The 16,148-nt window shown below is 46.0% G+C and overlaps 1 protein-coding gene across 2 annotated transcripts in view; it reads left to right on the top strand.

Annotated features, from left to right (window-relative positions):
- LOC147106616 (potassium voltage-gated channel subfamily KQT member 1) overlaps positions 1-16,148 on the top strand; it is a 932,501-nt gene that overhangs the window by 366,454 nt on the left and 549,899 nt on the right. For both annotated transcript variants that reach the window (XM_086007627.1, XM_086007626.1), the window contains one exon: positions 2,393-2,516. In XM_086007627.1, the coding sequence (XP_085863753.1) occupies positions 2,393-2,516 (124 nt within the window). The remainder of the gene's footprint in view (positions 1-2,392; positions 2,517-16,148) is intronic.

The raw sequence follows: 16,148 nt of genomic DNA, 5'->3' as shown, positions 1-16,148 counted from the left end.
TCCAGATGATAGTGGATGTTTCTAACAACTGACAGCATTTGAACAAATCCAACATTGTAGAAGATAGTTTAGAGCATTGCGTGTATGGGCTTGCGGTCCAGGCAGCGGTAGCGCTTTGTGCAGCTCCCCTCCCGCAACCAATTTTCACTGAAGATAAACCTTGTGGGGTGGCGGGGGGGTGCATATTTTCCTTTAGGCATTAAGTTGAATGGCACAGTAGATGTGAGCAAGACTGGTAGAAAGCATTAATGGATGGAAAAGTACTTTTCTACCACTTATGGGGATAGATTTTGATTTTGTGCGATTGTGTAAAACGGGTGATAGTGAATCAGCAGCTCATTTTACAACTCTCCCAATTTTATTTCCATTTATGTTTCCCATGAGGAGGAAATGGGATACATTTTTTAACATTCTTTTGACTGCAGATAGTTTATGAAGAGGTTTCCCTCTTTGCTGGTGCCAAGACGGAGCCTGAGCACACTTGATCTGTATAATAAAGTCACTAAATCACTTTATGTAGCTGTAGAAACAGTTTTACTTCCCTTCTCTCCTAAAGGCAGTGGCCCATACTGAGTAGAATCCTTGGGCACCTGCAGTCCTCTGGTGTCTCAGCCAAGAGCCCCCTCTTCATATTTCAGCCTAGAGAGTGAGTGTGTATGGGAACATCACAGCCAGGCGTGTCCCTGTGCCCACCCGATTTCCATACACGCCCAGCAGGGTAAATTTTCTTTTTCAGTGATGGTGGAATGGGCGGGCGAAATATAACGGGTAGCTGATCCACTGCCGCCCATTTTCCGCCAGCCTGAAAGTGGAAATCTACCCCACCCTTTGGCAGCAGGGATCACTGGACAGGGGTTGGGAGTGAGAATCCTGCTTGATTTTCTTCCCCTAACCTGAGGGCCTAAAGGTGAATCGTTACTAGCCCCACTGCTGCCCTGGTCAGAATTAGTTAACTTCGCACAAACAAACGTTTGAATCTGCAATTTGCCAGGTCTGTATGGCTCTTTAGGAAAGCTTTGCTTTGACTTGTAAAACGAAATATTTCTACATCATTTTTTACATGCTCAAGGAAATAACATTCCAATTAGTCAAGGCCATCCATCATGTGCCCAGACTGATTACAATCCCCTCAATTTAGAGTTGGGGATGGTCGTGCTTGTGTACTGTGAAGTGTTAAATAACTTGCCCTACGGATACACTAGGTTTCCCTCTTCAAGCTTGTGCATTGGGCCATTGTGTTTCCTTTAGCTAATAGTGGTAAATGAGACTTATCTCCTGCCTCATTGCCCTGGCCAGCCCCAAAGTCAGTCAGGGGCGAATCTTGCTTCACTGTTGGACATCAAACTTGGCTGACAGCTAAATTCTTTCTCTGAGAAAGGTCACCAACTTCAGGAACGTGCCATTAAATGTGACGAGAATCTTCACGTTTGTCTCTGGGATTGATTTTTTTTTAATTTGCTAAAATATGTAACCATCAGTCTGTGTCATTCACAACCAATGTGCAAAAACCAAGGGTTTGTGGCTGCCTTACCTTTAGGCTGTGGGAATGAGTACATTTGCGGTAGCTAGCTTGATGCCTTAATGGGCAAAGGCAGTGCCTCCTGTATCACTAGGTTCAATTTGCTGAGTTAACTGATCCTAGCTGGAGGCTGGAGGGTGGGGAGTAAAATCAGCCACAGTTCCTATTCCCAATTGCTATCAAGTGACCCCTGCTGGTAAATGTATGTGTTTGGATATCAGGTGGGGTGGCAGGGGGGAGATGGGGGATGGGCGTAGACCAGGATTGAATTTGGCACTGAATAGCCTGCTAATACTCACTACAGGAAACTTTTTTTATCCGGCACCGACGGGACCGACGTGGTGCCGGTTCATCAAAAATTCCGGATAACCGAAAGCTATAGTAAAAGATACGGAGAGCTGAGAGCTCCGTATAAAGCAACAAACCCTGTTGCTTAGCAACAAGTGCAGAACAATGGCCACAAGCTCCAAGCATCTCTGTAGCTTAGCAACAGCTGCAGCCAAACCCTTGCACAGCAACAGCTCGAGGAAAGCAAGTAGAATATGAAGTAAAACTTACCTGAACCTACTCCTGAATTTTGCCGGTTAACCGAGATTTCCGGTTATTTAGGTGCCGGTAAATCGAAAGTTTCCTGTATCAAGACTCATACATGAATAATGGCCACTTGGCAAAGGTACTGTAGGGCTGCCAGTGTCTGTAAAAATGTACCTCAGCATGAGCCAGTGACTTTAGGAGAGGAGAAGGGAAACGGGTAGAACATTGTGGGGGGGGAAATGATAACCGATGTTGATTTCTGGAGTGGTTTATGTTGATTTCTGGAGTGGTTTATGCAGAGGACTGATGCTTGTTTTTTTTAAAAATTATTTCTCACAGTGAAGCAATCCCTGGGGATACTTGATGTGAACAGTGGAGCCTTGTCAAGAGCAAACAGCTATGCAGATGACCTTGACCTCATCGAGGGAGAGCCGGTACTGGCCCCTATCACACACGTTTCGCAGTAAGTCGCCGTGTACAATTGCTAAATGGGTGTTGCCGTAGCTTTGGGAGAGATTTTGGGGCAGTCTGCTCCAAATTATAGACATTGGCCCAGAATTTCCTGCAATGGCGCATCTACGGTATTGGGTTCATTTTACTGAAAATCCCAGGAAATTCCAGTGTGACCGAGTTACCATGACTTTACTATAATGAGTGTTCCAGACAGTCTGCTGTTAAAAGTTGTTGAGATTGTTAAAAACATTTATTAATAAATCACGGGTGGATTCAATCTCTTCTCCACCATGTTTAAGCATCGCATGAACTGCTGGTTTACAAGCAACATGGAGCTAGTGTGATGGAAATCTATCGGTGGGGCACCAGCAAGGGAGGAGAACGAAGGGACGATTTCTTGCTTGCAAGTCTAATATTCCGAAGTGCTTGAGAATACTGCGTATTGTCTGAGGTACACAAATATGTTAGGAACGTTTCATAAAAGAGCTCAGGGTAGATCTTCCTGGTCCTGCCCCCCGGGCATACTGGATTGCTCAGAAACAACTAATAAAGGAAAATAGGGCGGGGAGGAGCACACACCCTAAGGGAGACTGCCCAATTATCCGACTATTCATGTAAACGGTTTGGAAATCGAGGGCACTGCCTTACAGCTGTGTGCTCCTCCCTGCCCGATTTCCCTTTACTGGCTGCACTCAAGCAAATCAGTATAGATGAGTGTGGGACCAGGAAAATCTACCCCCTTCGCGTATTAATGCTCTTACTGGTCAGTTGAGATACATAGGGGGCAATTTTAACCTTACCAGCCCTACAGGAAGCTGATGGGATCGGATCGGTCGCCCATTTTATACCCCACCTGATTTTACATTCCACTGACTTCAACGGAAAATAATATCGGGGGTGGTGTAAACCGGGTGTCCGAGGTGATCCGGTCAAGTTCCTGCCCCATGGCCAGATTAAAATGACCCCCTTCAGTCTGATAGCAAGCTTCAGCTGATGTGATGTTCTCTCGTCGCAGTTTTTTTGTTTTGTTTGTTAATTATTAATAACCGTTGCAATTCTTGTTGAGTGGCTTGTGGTTTCTGTGGATTTAAATCTGAGAGTGTCACACTGGGCGTGAGCTGCTCAATTAACCACAAAGTTAAAGCTGTCAGTGCAGATGGAAAGCTCAGTCAGTGGTGGCTGGAACAGTTTGTGCCCGTGAGTGGGTTATAGGGGAGCTTGAACTTCTATTATTTTTGTAAACGTTTCAATGCTTTGCTCCTGAACACAATCCTCTATGGACTGGCCTGAGCCTCTGCCATGTATTGTGGTGGTGTGGAGAAATCCAGCTGGGAGCATTACATCTGGTGGGACACCATTGCTTCTCCTTCACTCTGGTTCTTAGTAACAACATGACCACATGTGGACCACAACTGTGTTTTACAGCTTTCTACTGAACTTTATCTTTAGAATGTGAACTTTTCATTCAATAGGCCAAGAATAAACTTTAGGGCTGCGATTTGCACAAAAATAGCAAACGATTGGTGAGTTTTTCCTTGTTGTCATCTCTGGCTCTCCCTCCCTGTCGTGGCCCCCTTGTGTCTTCTATCCAGGTGATGTGGTCCTTTTATCTGACAGACTTGTATTGTTATACAGCCAGACTTGTTTTAGCTGGACCAGTCATCAACTGCTCCACAGTGAGTGTTTCCTTAATGTGGAAAATTAGGATCGATCTAAACTTTCTCCCTGAAGCTTTTCTCCCTGAATTTTTTCTCCCTGAATTTCATATTAATGTAACAATTAATTGATTCCAGGAGCAAGAGATTAGCTAACGTATTGAGTTCCCAAACATTCTCCCTTTGTACGAAAATGGGACAGAATGTTACCAGTGACATGTAACCTGGTTTGGCTGTCTCGCATGCGAATTGGATTATTTTATTAATGCACCAGCACAATGTTCAAAGAGGGGGGGAAAAGTCTCCTGTAACCTTATCCAGGGTGTTGGAAAGAAGGTTAGGGCATTTGAACAAACTACCAAACGATCTGTTATAAGACAAAAGAGCAAGGTGAATGAAGAACTACGTTTGAATGATGATTCAAACACAAGAAGAGGCTGCTATCTTGAGTACCACAAGCAAGAATGACGTATGAGGAGAGATTGGGTCGATTGGGCTTATACTCGCTGGAGTTTAGAAGAATGAGAGGGGATCTCATCGAAACTTATAAAATTCTGACAGGTCTGGACAAACTAGATGCAGGTAGAATGTTCCCGATGGTCGGGGAGTCCAGAACCAGGGGTCACAGTCTAAGGATAAGGGGTAAGCCATTTAGGACAGAGATGAGGAAGAATTTCTTCACCCAGAGAGTGGTGAACCTGTGGAATTCTCTAACACAGAAGGCGGTTGCGGCCAAGTCTTTAAATATATTCAAGAAGGAGTTAGATATATTTCTTAGAGCTAAAGGTATCAAGGGATATGGGGAGAAGGCAGGTATGGGGTACTGAGTTTGGATGATCAGCCATGATCTCATCGAATGGCGGAGCAGGCTCGAGGGGCCGAATGGCCTACTCCTGCTCCTATCTTCTACGTTTCTATGTTTCTATAAGTGTAACATTCCATCATTTCTGATGGCCATTCAGTTGAACACTAGAGAATGGCTGTGTCATCATTGAGGTCGCTAACTGAGGCAGATCGAGGAGAAATGCATCCACTTCATGATTAGAGGAGCCTGTAGAATGTGGATTGTAATTCTATTTTGGGTGATGTGGGGGACAATTGATATTTCCCAGCTCACCATTATATGAAGACATGCCTTCTACCAGCTCACTGTATTGAAGACTGCAGTCCAGACGCTTCTAGCTGGAGGAGATAATGGTGACTAGCATTTCCTACAGAGCCGGAGCAGCAGCAGCAAGGTGGTGAGTGGGAACGGCACTGAGTAAAGGGGTGAGTGAAACCTGGGAACCTTACTGTGGGTAAACAGTGAAAGCTTACTTCCATTGGTGGTCGAATGGGGAACGAAGGAACGGAAAAAAGGATTCTAATTGGAAGAAACAAGAGTGAAGGGAAGAGCAGAGTACTTGAACTGAGGGCTATTATATCATGGGTTGCTTCACCACCTGGTTGTTGAGGAGGAGACTAAAACTTAATTTAAAAAGGAATGGGATAAATATTTGAAAAGGGGAAATAAAAAGGATCTTTGTGGGGGGAAATGGGGTTACAGGAGAGAGTGCCAGCACCAGGAGCTGAATGGCCTCCTCCTGTGCCGTAACTTCTATAAATCTATTAAAAATTTTCCTTTATCGAGTCTGAGCTCGGAGAGGTTTAGAAATGTTGATGCTGAGCTGAGTGTAGGATGATACGCCCTGTGAGAACTTCCCCAAACACTGAGCCCGCTGCTCTTTGTGCGATCTCTTGGTTTGGTTCAGGTCGGTCTGTGCCTCCCAGTTTTGACGTGTGAAGTCCAAGTATGGACCAGCTCTGACTGAGGTTCCCAGTTCAGAGTTTTCACCTTCACACGGAACCAGAGTCCAAGCAGATCGAACCTATTAAAAGTGGCATCGATCAGGGAGCTTGACCTCACCTTGCGCAGTGCAGGGGGATTCTGGCTACGGTTTCAGGGTGAATGTCAGTGGGTTATAGGCAATGTTCCCATTAAGCTGCGTGGCCGCGCAGCACTCTGAAGGTCCCACGCAGGCTGCTTACCGGCTTCCAAATGGGGAAAAAATGTGCATGTGCGGTATTTTGAATGGGCCGCACAGCCCCTTAAAGGAGCCGCGCACCCAAAATAAATTAAAGGGCACATTAGTTATAGGATTGCTACTAGTTACAGGTAGGATGTTGAAGCAGTACACCTATTACTAATAGTTAAATATAGTGAGTTATTTTATTACTGTTGGTTTTGAGGGGAATCTGAGTGTCACCACTTTACTATTCATTATCAGTGCAATTTCAGTGAGTTGCCATTAGGTATTGGTGGAATTAAAGTTCCTGCCACCTCTGGTTCCCCTCTGTGAATCGTTCTCCTATCTTTCTATTCCCTCTCCCCCGCCCTCCGTTTCCTCTCTCCCCCACCCTCCGTTTCCTCTCTCCCCCACCCGCCGTTTCCCCTCTTCCCCACCCTCCGTTTCCCCTCTTCCCCGCCCTCCGTTTCCCCTCTCCCCCGCCCTCAGTTTCCCCTCTTCCCCACCCTTCGTTTCCCCTCTTCCCCACTGTTGTGTCGGTACCTTTCGACCTAGACACAATTAGGACTCAGAGCTCAGAGATTCAAACATGAAGTGCTTTATTCAGGGAAGAAGGAAAGTTCTGGAAGGTTCCGAACAAAGAGAGCTAAACTTAACCAAGAGAACACCCAACCATTTATCTGCTGTGACAGCGCCACCACAGGTGGGAGGAGAACACGCAATACATAACATATTCCTCCCCTCTTAAATGAAAGGTCCACATTATTCCTCAACAGGTGAGTTACTTTCAATGCACTCAACTAACCTAGGGTAGAGGTAGACTGCCTCAAACCCTGACTTTACCCTGGGGTTTATTCTGCCCCAGTCTTGTGGGTAAGTCACTAAGCCTACAGATCCAAGCATCTTGGAGGCCACCGCTCTCTGACAGGATACCGGCGGTCATCGCTGGCTTCCACAGCAGTGGGCATTGACACAGGCCTGGATGGAGAAGGTGCCTGTGTCAGTCGAAAGTCAGGAGTTTGCACAGGTGGAACAGTCTCTTTGACTTCCTGTGTTGGAGAAGAGCACTGTGGCAAAGGATGCTGGTTTGCGGTATCATCCGGAAACAGTTCAGGCCAACCAGCCGTTGGAGCTTCTGTGGTTGTCTCTGCTCCTAGCAACAGTTGATCTGTGTGTCTTCTCCAGACGACATCCTCAGCAGTCTCAACCATGTAAGACACAGGACCCGTCTGCGCGATCACTGTAGCAGGAACCCATTTCGGTCCAGTGTTGTAGTTTCGAGCTAGGATGTGCTCTCCCGGATGAAACCGTCTCTCCTTGGCTCTTTTCTCTCTCTTTTCAACTTGAGCTTGTTGTTGACGATGGACAAACTGCTCTGCCCTTGGAGGTTTGAGTAAGTCAAAACTTGTCTGCAACTGCCTCTTCATCATGAGCGAAGCGGGGGAAGTTTTGGTTGTGGCATGCAGCTCGTTCCTGTAGGGCAACAGGAAGCTGTTCAGACATTGGTGGATTGAGCCCTGACCTTGCGATGCCTTCAAGGCGTGCTTCAAAGTTTGCACGAACCTTTCTGCCTGGCCGTTAGTAGAGGGATGATAGGGCGCAGACCTGATGTGTTGGACACCATTCACATGCAGGAAGGTTGCAAACTCCTGTGATACAAATTGTGGACCGTTGTCACTTACGAGTTGTTCCGGTGAGCCATAACGGCTGAACATCTCACCAAGTTTCTCAATTGTTTTCTCTGCCGTGGTAGACCTCATCACAGCGACCTCCGGCCACTTGCTACGAGCATCCACAACCACCATAATCATCTTCTCTTCGAAAGGACCGGCGAAGTCCACATATACTCGCTGCCACACTTCTGCAGGCCAATCCCAGAGGTGTAGGGTTGCCAGCTGTGGAACATTCCGGACCCTTTGACATGGGGAACATGTTTTGGCTTTCTCCTCAATATTCCCATCGAGACCTGGCCACCAGAAGTAGCTTCTTGCCATTTCCTTCATCCGAACCATCCCACTGTGGCCTGTATGAAGTTGTTGCAGTATAGGTTCCCTCAGAGGTGGCGGAATGATGACACAGCGTCCCCAAAGAAGACAACCTGCCTGGACGGAGAACTCATTTCTTTTTGAAACGTAAGGTTTCAAACTAGGAGAATCTCCTATAGCTCTCCCTTGAATGACATCGTCCATTACCTCAGTCAGGACTGGATCGTTGCGGGTGTACCTTTGCACCTGAACTGCAGTGACAGGTGCTCCCTCCACTTGTCTAAAGTAGAAGATGTCTATCTGACGAGGCTCTGGGGGAGTAACAGGCAAGGGTAGCCTCGAGAGAGAGAGACCGTCTGCGTTGCCGTGCAAGTCTGATTTGCGATATTTGATGTCGTATGTGTGTCCTGACAACAGTAAAGCCCACCTTTGCATCCTGCTTGCAGCGAGAGACGGAATTCCGGTGTGGGGCCCGAAGATTGAAGTCAATGGATGGTGGTCCGTCAGGAGTGTGAACCTTCTCCCAAACAGGTACTGATGAAATTTTCGAATTCCAAAAACGATTCCCAAGGCCTCTCGCTCGATCTGCGCATAGTTACTCTTGGCCTTGTTCAAGGTACGTGATGCGAAGGTGATAGGTTTCTCTTTACCCGAAGGCATGATGTGGGATATGACTGCTCCCACACCATATGGTGATGCATCACATGCTAGCTGCACGGATAGCTTTGGGTTGAAGTGTGTCAGGACCCCCGACTTCAGCAATGCTTTTTTGCTTGGGCAAAAGCTTCGTTGCACAGTTCAGTCCATTTCCATGTTTTGCCTTGACATAGCAACTGATGTAACGGCTTCAGCAATGTTGCTAAGTCTGGAATAAACTTCCCATAGTAGTTAAGTAGCCCCAGAAATGAACGTAACTGGCTCACATTCTGGGGTGCTGGGGCCTCCACGATCGCCTTGACCTTTAACGGCGCCTTATGCAGGCCAGTAGCGTCAATCACATGCCCCAGGTACTCAACTGAAGACTGAAAGAATTCACATTTGTCTTTACAAACTCTGAGTCCGTACTCTTTCAGTCGTTGTAGTGTCGCATCCAAGTTCAGAAGATGATCCTTCTCATTTGTCCCAGTGACAAGGATGTCGTCCAGGTAGCACTGGACTCCTGGCAGTCCACTCAAAATCTGATCCATTGCCCTTTGGAATAGAGCAGGGGCCGATGTAATTCCAAACGGAAGGTGGCAGTACCTGTATAGCCCCTTGTGTGTCACAATTGTCAGCAGCTCCTTTGATTTGTCATAAGAACATAAGAAATAGGAGCAGGAGTAGGCCAATCGGCCCCTCGAGCCTGCTCCACCATTCAATAAGATCATGGTTGATCTGATCCTAACCTCAAATCTTCTATCACTCTGCATCCACCCGAACCCATGTGATCTCCCAGGAGAGGCGAAAAACCAGATAAAAGACCCAATGGCCAATTTGGGAGAAAAAAATCTGGGAAATTCCTCTCCGACCCATCTAGGCGATCGAAATTCTTCCAGGAGATCACTCTGTCCCTATATTTTCTACAGTACTTACCTTCTGTAAAGGCGATCTCCACCCCAGCCAGGAACAGGAATAAAACCATCTCCTGAAATCTAACACAGAATTAGAACACAGTAGGAGCAGAACCAGGCTACACGGCCCCTGGGCCCACTCCACTACCCACAGGGCCATGACCATTCCGAACCTAGACTCATGTCCAATTTCCTACCCGCTCCCCGTAACCCTTAATTCCCTTTACTTCTAGGAAACTATCTATTTCTGTTTTAAATTTATTTAATGATGTAGCTTCCACAGCTTTCTGGGGCAGCAAATTCCACAAACCTACCACCCTCTGAGTGAAGAAGTTTCTCCTCATCTCAGTTTTGAAAGAGCAGCCCCTTATTCTAAGATTATGCCCCCTAGTTCTAGTTTCACCCATCATTGGGAACATCCTCACCGCATCCACCCGATCAAGCCCCTTCACAATCTTATATGTTTCAATAAGATCGCCTCTCATTCTTCTCAACTCCAATGAGTAGAGTCCCAATCTACTCAACCTCTCCTCATAAGACCACCCCCTCATCCCCAGGATTAACCGAGTGAACCTTCTTTGTACTGACTCGAGAGCAAGTATGTCTTTTCTTAAGTATGGACACCAAAACTGTATGCAGTATTCCAGATGCGGTCTCACCAATACCTTGTACAACTGCAGCAATACCTCCCTGTTTTTATATTCCATCCCCCTAGCAATAAAAGCCAACATTCCATTGGCCTTCTTGATCACTTGCTGCACCTGCATACTAACTTTTTGAGTTTCGTGCACCAGGACCCCCAGATCCCTTTGTACTACAGTACTTTCCAGTTTCTTGCCATTAAGATAATAACTTGCTCTATGATTTTTCCTGCCAAAGTGCATAACCTCACACTTTCCAGTATTGTATTCCATCTGCCAAATCTCTGCCCACTTACTTAGCCTGTCTATGTCACTTTGCAGGTTTTTTTTATGTCCTCCTCACTCACTACTTTCCGTCCCATCTTTGTATCATCTGCAAACTTTGATATGTTACACTCGGTCCCCTCCTCCAAATCGTTAATATAGATTGTAAAGAGTTGGGGACCCAGCACTGACCCCTGTGGAACACCACTAGTTACTGGTTGCCAATCTGAGAATGAACCATTTATCCCAACTCTCTGCTTTCTGTTAGAGAGCCAATCCTTCACACACGCCAGAATATTACCCCCAATCCCGTGATTTTTTATCTTGAGCAATAATTTTTTGCGTGGCACCTTGTCAAATGCCTTTTGGAAGTCTAAATAAACTACGTCCACTGGTTCCCCTTTATCCACCCTGTATGTTACTTCCTCAAAAAACTCAAGCAAATTTGTCAAACATGACTTCCCCTTCATGAAACCATGCTGAGTTTGTCCTATTAAATTATGTTTATCCAAATGTCCCGTTACTGTCTCCTTAATAATGGACTCTAACATTTTACCAACCACAGATGTTGGTAGTTTCCAGCCTTCTGCCTACTACCCTTTTTAAATAAGGGTGTTACATTAGCAGTTTTCCAATCTGCCGGGATCTTTGCTGAGTCCAGGAAGTTTTCTTTTTATATAACTATAGAAACTTTTGCTGTCTGTTTTTATATTTTTTGCTAATTTACTTTCATAATCTATCTTCCCTTTCTTAATCAATCTTTTAGTTATTTTTTGCTGTCTTTTAAAGACTTCCCAATCTTCCATCCTCCCACTAGATTTGGCTACCTTATATGCCCTTGTTTTTAGTCGGATACTATCCTTAATTACTTTACTTAGCCACGGATGGCTGTCTTTTCTTTTACACCCTTTTTTCCTCAGTGGAATATATTTTTTTTGGAAGTTGTAAAATAACTCCTTAAATGTACACCACTGATCATGTACCATCTTACCCTTTAATCTATTTTCCCATTCCACTCTAATCAATTCCGCTCTCATACCTTCATAGTCTCCTTTATTCAAGCTCAGCACGCTTGTTTGAGATCCAACCTTCTCACCCTCTAATTGAATATGGAATTCAACCATGTTATGGTCACTCATTCCAAGGGGATCCTTTACTAGGACATTTTTAATTAATCCTGTCTCATTACACAGGACCAAATCTAAGGTTGCTTGCCCCCTGGTCGGTTCAGTTACATACTGCTCAAGAAACCCATCCCTAATACACTCAATGAACTCATCCTCAAGGCTGCTCTGCCCAATTTGATTTGTCCAGTTAATATGATAATTAAAATCCCCCATAATTATAGCTGTTCCCTTATTACAAGCCTCAACTATTTCCTGATTAATACTCCGTCCAACAGAGTTGCAACTGTTCGGAGGCCTATAGACTACACCCACTAGTGTTTTTTTCCCCTTATTATTCCTTATCTCCACCCAAACTGTTTCACTATCCTGCTCCTTTGACCCAATATCATTTCTCTGTATTATTGTGATTCCTTCCTTTATTAACATAGCCACCCCACCTCCTCTCCCTTCCTGCCTGTCCTTCCTGATTGTTAAATAACCTGGTATGTTTAATTCCCAGTCATGGTCACCCTGCAGCCATGTTTCTGTAATGGCCACAAGATCATACCCATATGTCGTTATTTGTGCCGTTAACTCATTCATTTTGTTACAAATGCTACGTGCCTTCAGATAAAGAACTTTCAAATATGTTTTGTAACACTTAGTTCCTGTTTTTTCCCTTTTTAGTACTTTACTTTTTACTCCATACCTTCTGTCCCTTCCTGACACGTTCTGTTTTTTAATTCCCCCACTGCTACCTAAGTCTATGACCTTCTCTGTTGTCATTTCTATTATTTGCTCTCTAGAAACCTCCCCCCCACTAATTAGTTTAAAGCCCTCTCTACAGCCTTAGTTATATGATTTGCCAGGACTCTAGTCCCAGCACTGGCCAAGTGGAGTACGTCCCAATGGAACAGCTCCCTCCTGTCCCAGTACTGGTGCCAGTGTCCCAAGAACCAAAACCCATTTCTCCCACACCAGTCTTTGAGCCACGCATTTAACTCTTTAATTTTATTTATCCTAGCCAAATTCGCTCGTGGCTCAGGTAATAACCCAGAGATTATTACCCTTGAGGTTCTGTTTTTTAATTTGACCCCTAGCTGCTCATACTCCTTTAACAGAACCGTCTTCCTTGTCCTATCTACGTCGTTTGTACCAACATGGACCATGACAACTGGATCCTCCCCCTCTCACTCCAAGTTTCTTTCCAGCCCAGAAGAGATGTCCTTAACCCTGGCACCGGGCAGGCAACACAGCCTTCGGGACTCCCGCTCTTGACTGCAGAGAACCCTATCTATCCCCCTAATAATACTATCCCCTACCACTACAACATTTCTTTTTACTCCCTCCACTTGAATGGCCCCCTGTACCATGGTGCTGTGGCCAGGTTGCTCATCCTCCCTGCAGTCCCCGCTCCCGCCCTCACAGGGAGTAAGAACCTCGATCCTGCTTGACAAGAGCAAGGGCTGCGTCTCCTTCAACACTACATCCTGGATCCCTGTACCTTCCTCACTCGTAGTCACACCATCCTATCCCTGACCACGGACTACATCTGCAGTAATTAACTTCATAGGTGTGACCATCTCCTGAAACATAGAGTCCAGGAACTTCTCCCCCTCCCTGATGTGTTGCAGTGTCTGAAGCTCAGTCTCAAGCTCTTTAACATGGAGCTTGAGTTCCTCTAGCAGCAAACACTTATCGCAAATGTAATCACCGTGAGCCTCAATGGGGTCCACCAGCTCCCACATTTCGCAACAGTGACACATCACCTGTTCACCCATATCTATGTAATTAATTAAATTTATTATTATTAGTTATGAAGGCCCTCTGCCCCGATGTAGATGATACTATTACACCACTATTCAATAGGACTTACCAACTTAAAGGAATAAAAGAGAAGGAAGAAAACCAACCAACCAGCTGATCCCCAACCTCCTCCTTGAATACTGTCTGTGGGGCCTGTTTGGTTGACTCGTCTCGCTGCTCCACTTCCGCAGTGCTGTCTAAGCCTGGGAGTTGGGAAAACAGAACAAAAAAACACACCCTCACCTCCCACTTGCCCGAACTCTCCCTCTTACCAAACTGTAGCAGCACTCAATGCACAGCACTCCGTGCACAAGCACTAGTCCCGCCCCTTTTATACCCGGATTCTACTTCCGGGTTAAACTCCCCAACAGTTTAATATACACTTAAAAATTAAACACACTTCAAATAATTAACTTTTTAACACACTAAAATTCACAAAATACACTCATCGACATGCATTTGTAGATAAGCCTGGCATAAGTCTATTTTGCTGAACTTTTGCCCTCTGGCCAAGCCCGTAAAAAGATCATCAATGAGGGGAAGAGGGTACTGTTCCGCAGACAGCACCGGGTTAATAGTCACTTTAAAATCCCCGCAGATTCGAACAGATCCATCCTTTCTCAGGACAGGAACAATGGGTGTGGCCCATTTGCTCATGCTCACAGGCTCCAGGACTCCATTCTCGACTAAGGCCTCCAAGTTAGCCTCAACTTTTGGCCTAATTGCATAGGGTACAGGTCGGGCTTTGTGAAACTTCGGCTTGCTGTCAGGTTTAATGTCCAGTCTCACGCTGATCTTTTTCATGCTCCCAAGTTCCCCATTGAAGAGTTCTGCATGTTTGTTTAACACTGCAGTCAGACCTGACTCCCCTTTTGACATTATGCAGACTGCAGGCCAGTCCAGCGTGATTTTCTCTAGCCACGCACATCCCAGTAGCGATGGGTAATTTCCCTTTACCACATATAGTGGCAGTTTCGCAGTCTGTCCGTTCAATTTAACTGTCACCACAATGGCTCATCTCATGGCCACAGGTTTGCCGGTATACATCTTTAGCACAGTGTTTGTTGGCTGAAGGGTAAGATGCTTTAGCATTTTGTTGTAGACAGTGTCTGAAACAAGGGACACAGCCGCGCCTGTGTCCACCTCCATCCGTACTGGTTGTCCCTCCACCAGTGGTGACACCCAATAGCCATTTGAACCACCTGCAACCATCAGTATGTGCACCTCTTCCTCCTCAGAGGTGTCGCTCCCCTCTGTTTTGCTTGTTCCATCATACTGCACTGAATGAACACTCTTTTTCCTCTCTTGTCCAAATACAGACATTTTGCTTCCATGCTTCCCAGCTCTGTCTGTTCTCTTTTTACCTCTACAGGCGCATTCAATGTGACCCTTTTTGCCACAATTTCGGCATTCCAGCTCCGTACACCAGCAGTCATTAGCGTGATGGCCCGTTTTCCCACAACAGTAACATGTGCCGTTCCGCGCACCTTTAGGATCAGACGACACCTTGTGAACTCTTCCTGTTGAACTCAACTGGTGAGCCTCCTTTTCCGCCATCTCCATGGAGACACTAACTCCAATGGCCTTTTCAAGAGTAAGGTTGTCCTCAGTAAGAAGGCGCTTCTGTGTGGCTGCACTTTGCAGACCACACACAAGTCTGTCTCTAATGGTGTCATTCAGCACCTCCTTGAACTGGCAGTGTTCCGACAACCTTTTTAAAACAGCAATAAACATCATCACTGATTCCCCCTCCTCTTGATTCCGTTTGTGAAATCTAAATCTCTCAGCAATCACCAGAGGTTTTGGTGAAAAATGTGCTCCAAGAATTTCCACCAGTTGCTTATATGTCTTAGTTCCTGGCTTATCTGGCTGCACAAGGCTGCGAAGTAAATTGAATGGCTTCAGCCCCATTACACTCAAAAAGGTAGGCACGACCCTTTTGTTTGCCACCGCATTCGCCAAGACAAAATAGTCAAAATGTTCCGTATAAGCGCTCCATTGCTCCAGATTTTCATCAAAATCACCGATGTTTCCTAATATAGTAGCCATCTCACGTTTCAAATTTAAATTTCTGTTTACTCACTGCACCCGTAACGTTAATGTAATGCTGCAATCTCTGTTCCGAGTGTTTTGTAGTCGAAAACAAGAAAGTTCTCACAACGCAGATTCATCCGATCCTCGTCGCCACTTTGTTGTGTTGGTACCTTTCGACCAAGACACAATTAGGACTCAGAACTCAGAGATTCAAACATGAAGTGCTTTATTCAGGGAAGAAGGAAAGTTCTGGAGGGTTCCGAACAAAGAGAGCTAAACTTAACCAAGAGAACACCCAACCATTTATCTGCTGTGACAGCGCCACCATAGGTGGGAGGAGAACACGCAATACATAACACCCACCCTCCGTTTCCTCTCTTCCCCACCCTCTGTTTCCCCTCTCCCCCGCCCTCCGTTTCCCCTCTCGCCCGCCCTCCGTTTCCCCTCTCCCCCACCCTCCGTTTCCCCTCTCCCCACCCTCCATTTCCTCTCTTCCACACCCTCCGTTTCCCCTCTCCCCCACCCTCCGTTTCCCCTCTCCCCCACCCTCCGTTTCCTCTCTTCCACACCCTCCGTTTCCTCTCTCCCCCGCCCT

This window comes from Somniosus microcephalus, chromosome 15 (genome assembly GCF_052327205.1).
Source record: "Somniosus microcephalus isolate GS21.2 chromosome 15, FLI_Smic_1.0, whole genome shotgun sequence".
Classification (NCBI taxonomy): domain Eukaryota; kingdom Metazoa; phylum Chordata; class Chondrichthyes; order Squaliformes; family Somniosidae; genus Somniosus; species Somniosus microcephalus.
This window is presented reverse-complemented; position numbering and strand designations above follow the sequence as displayed.